Source organism: Nestor notabilis, unplaced genomic scaffold (assembly GCF_000696875.1).
Source record: "Nestor notabilis isolate BGI_N333 unplaced genomic scaffold, ASM69687v1 scaffold8985, whole genome shotgun sequence".
NCBI lineage: Eukaryota > Metazoa > Chordata > Aves > Psittaciformes > Psittacidae > Nestor > Nestor notabilis.
Genome location: NW_009927851.1, coordinates 1,830 through 6,117, shown reverse-complemented (window position 1 = coordinate 6,117; position 4,288 = coordinate 1,830). Strand labels below are relative to the sequence as shown.

Below are 4,288 nucleotides of genomic sequence, written 5' to 3'. Positions count from 1 at the left end.
GCCCGCCCCGGCGCTCCGGTGGGGCCCCGCGGGCAGTGCTGCCTCCGGGAAAGGAAAGCGCCTGTTAGCAACCTTCTAGTATTTAATGGATTAAAAACACAAATAGACACAACACGCCGAGAGCCCAGAACAGAGGAACCGCTCACCAGCGAGTGGAGCAGTGAAGAGCACCCAGTGGGGGCCACCGGAGCAGGGGAGGTGCATCAGATCTCCCCACCATGTGAGACAGGTCTGACAAGAAGAGCCCACTGAACTAGGAGTAAAACGGCAAAACCAGACAGTACAGTCCATTCTCACTCCTCACATAGCCAGGAGCAGCTCCAGCTTGTCAAGTACCCCTGAACACTCCTTCATGGATGCTTGGAAGAAGGAATGCTGCTCCAGGGAGCAGCGCCTCTCCTCTTCTGCTGCTTTCCACTTCACCATCGCCATCTGTAGAAGAGTTGGTGTACAGAGTACTGAACAGCAAAGCCACGTTGTAAAGCAGCTCCAGCTAAAGCATTTGAACTCCTCAGAGGGGTCTTAGCCACTAAACTGGGATTAGTCCACTTTGACTGGGATGTCTTTTACCTCGATTCATAGAGGAAAGTGGCAGTTTATCTCTGATTGAAGTTAAGGAAGTCTTGTATAATAATGGTTTCACTGATTAGCTCTTCAGTGTCCTACTAGGACTTGTAGAACTGCAATTTAGTGTCTATTTTGGTCTGTATATAGACAATACTTCTGAAGCTGCTTGTGCTCACGTACCTCTTAGTTCCCAGGGAACCTGCCTGAAGTCTCTGGTCTGCAACAGGTTCCAAGTTAGTTCAAATCTCCTGAATTCCCATGTAACAACTAGACTGAGGGATCAGCACTCTGCTGGGTGCTTACAAGCACCTGAAACAGCCTCACAAACCTCTTCTCTCAAGAGGAGCTGGTCTAAGCAGAGTGAGCTCCTTCCCAGTATTGACATCCATCACTTCAGACTGGATCTAATTTGAAAGGTCTCAGTCATTAGTATCACTTTCACCTTCTAACTTGTTTCAAGTTCAATCATCACTTTCACCTTCTAACTTGTTTCAAGTTCAATCGTAGATGGTTCAACTTGAAGTGACTTGGATGAGAATTAACATTGCCCCACCATAAACTTAGCTTTAAGCCCTCTATTTGGAAGGGGAGTAACATATACAGCTTCTCAACATGTGTGTATTTATACCAGAAGCTGAATACTGCAGGCTTTCAGCCTTGGTTGTTTGGAGACTAGAGAGGGATCAGGAGGAACGAAACACCCCTCAGGATCTCACTCAGTTCCAGGTGCTTGTTACCTGGTCAAGTCAAACAAAGTCACCATCTTACCTGAAGTATCTCATTTTCTTTTGCAGCCATTTGATTAAACAGCCTCAATTCTTCTATGAGCTTCTCTGTTAACAGCTGAAAAGCCAAAAGGAAAATTGCTTAATACAATGCACACAAACAGTGCTCTCAGCAGCTGTTCCCACTAAGGCAGCAGCACACAGACCCCTCAAAGCCCATTTCACTCCTAGCGCTACTGCAAAAGTTTCTTACCGCTGTCTGCCTCTGGTATTCCTGTGTCTTTTCTTCCTCCTCCAAAATGGTGCTGCCTGTAACTAACGTATGAGATGCATTAGTGACCCTCTAACACACAGGTAACTTTGCCTTCAAGAACTAACAGCTTTGCAAAGGAGCTTTCTACAGCAAGAAAGACTAAATGACTTTCAAGGTTTATCCAGGATGTTGCCTACTCCAGGAAGCAGCTTTTCCTCTTAAGCTAGGAGGCAAAACCAAAAATCCCCTGGAGTTACAACAGTATTCCCTTAATGAGGAAGCAGAGTCCAAATGTCTCATGAACTGTCACAACAGGGGAAAAACAAATGTGTTCTGAAGCACGAGTACCAGAATGGCACATGAAGCGCATGGTCCTTACCAGGATCAATGTTTCTGCTTTCTAAAATCACCATGCAAGTCTCCTGAAGTTTCTTGAACTTCTCAACTTCTTGTACCAGGCCTTCATTCTCCTCCTTTAAGCCCTTTATGGTGCACTGTCATTAACACAGGTTGTAAGTGAATCATGTTTCCAAGGAGATTGTCTTCTCATTAGTAACACCGAGTGTGACACCAGCAGGAACGCCACTAGCACCAAGGCTCAGATCTTGCCCTTTGTCGCAACCACCACAACAAATTAGACTCTTGCAGATCCTTACTCCTGCTTCTTGACAGGATTAATACATTTGTCATGTCCACGTCATCATAATTACTAGAAAAATTGGATCCTAGAGACAAATTCCTTTTAGGCAACCCTAGCATAGCTGTTCTCATGCTCCTTCTCATACCTATAAATAATTCAGGCATTTGGTGCACTGAAGAGCACATCAACATTGGGAACAAAAGGGCCCCTTAGACTCTTTAAGCCCCAGCATTAGTCCTTACACAATTCAGCTATTACTAGGCAATAGATTGAGCTGATCAACCTCACAAGTGGAATGCAATTCTCCAAGAGAATCAATAAGCATATGGATTAGGTTGATCCAGCTGATGGTGTCAGAAGCTTTTGGAACATTTCATAGGAGGTCTCAAAGGCTCTTAAAGAAATCAAGCTGTGAGATGAGAATGATTATAGAATAGTTTGGGTTGGAAAGGACCTTAAGATCATCTAGTTCCAACTCCCCTGCCCTGAGTAGGGACACCACACACTAAACTATGTTGCCCAAGGCTCTGTCCAGTCTGGCCTTGAACACCACCAGGGTTGGAGCACTCACAACTTCCTTGGGCAACCCATTCCAGTGCCTCACCACCCTCACTGTGAAGAAATTCTTCCTTATATCTAATCTAAACTTCCCCTGTTTCAGTTTAAAGCCATTACCCCTTGTCCTACCACTACAGTCCCTAATCCCACATCTTCAATACCATATGGACTCTCATACTACACTATGTGGTAGGTTAACAAAGCTGGGAGACAGCGGGCAAAAGGAACAAGGAAATTGAATAGTTTATCTACCATATGTTAGGAGCTACAGAAGAAAGAGAACTAATAGACCTCAAACCATCAGTGGCAAGTGATTATTTACACTTTCTGTTGGTGTAAGTAAGAAGCATCTGGCAATACCGTTGCTGTTTTAATACAACTTCAGGCAAGCATATAGTTATGAACTTGAAATATTCACCCACAATTGAGTTTAAAATGGGATTAGAGCTCTGATGACTATTTAACATTGATGTGGATGCACTGTCCATCCAAACACATCTGCAGCAATTCTGATTTAAAGGTTCTAGCAGATACCATGGGTGTTAGATGAGAAAACCCACCCAAATTCTGCTGACTTCTGACGGAAACAGGAAAAGGAGCAAGGCAATGCTTTGATCTGACCCTGCAGAGATCAGAATGTAAGACTTCCTCAGTGATTTATTTATTTTCCCCTTTCCTTACCTGTGCTTCTGTTAATTTGGAATGTAGATGTTGCTTGGCTGTTTCCAGCGTCTGATTCTTGGTCTTCAACTCTGCTTCTAGTTTGTATCTGTTAAGAGGTCTGTAAAGTCAAACATCAAAGATTCAGGGGCAAAGTTATCAGTAGGACACACTTCATCTTTTACTTCCACAAAAATGCCCTTTTCTGAAGCGTTCGCTCATGTTTCTGACCAAAAGGGAGCATTACTGCATGAGAGGACTATCAAGAAACATACCCTCTTGTAGCTGGCTTCTTCAAAAGCGGCTCCCCTTTCTTGGCAGATTTAGGCAACCTTAAAAGATGGGTAAAATACAATTACCAGAAGGCCACTGCATCCTTGCATGTTACCAAGCCTGTTAGTTTGACAAACTCTGCAAAATGCTAAGCCAGCTTTAGGACATTTGCCAAGTACTAAATCCATCAATATTTTACTTCCATTTACCCTTGGCTTGTCGCTTTGAAGACACCATCTGCTGGAATGTTGGAGCTGAAGTTAAAATCAGGATCTTTGTTGAACTCTAGGTCTGTTCTTCTGCTGACACATTGTTTCTTTGAAGAAAAAGCCATTTGCATTTCTGCAAGAAAAAGATAACAGTGAAAACAACTCAGCCTACAAACAACTGCTGAAACCAGAGCACTGTAATACACAGAGTTACTGGATCTCTTAAACCTTCAATTTGAGGTGAATCACAAGTATGCCTGCTTGGAATGGAGATTTTAAGGTAGTGACAACCAAGGGCAGTCTTCAAACATCACACAGGATTAAGGGTCCAGAACAAGGCACAGATAGATAACTTAGGGGTGTTAAAACCCAGTTACCGGGCTCGCAATAGTGAGGGAAAGTT

At 43.7% G+C, this 4,288-nt stretch overlaps 1 protein-coding gene across 1 annotated transcript; it reads right to left on the bottom strand.

The window, feature by feature from the left end:
- Positions 1–304: 304 nt before the first annotated feature.
- KNSTRN (kinetochore-localized astrin/SPAG5 binding protein) lies at positions 305–4,018 on the bottom strand (the record flags this gene model as incomplete). The annotated part of the gene is made up of 7 exons (XM_010014251.1): positions 305–432; positions 1,336–1,410; positions 1,546–1,607; positions 1,925–2,039; positions 3,425–3,524; positions 3,679–3,735; positions 3,886–4,018. Coding segments are annotated over 7 exons (670 nt in total), but the record flags the coding sequence as incomplete, so codon positions are not given.
- Between the last annotated feature and the right edge of the window lie 270 nt (positions 4,019–4,288).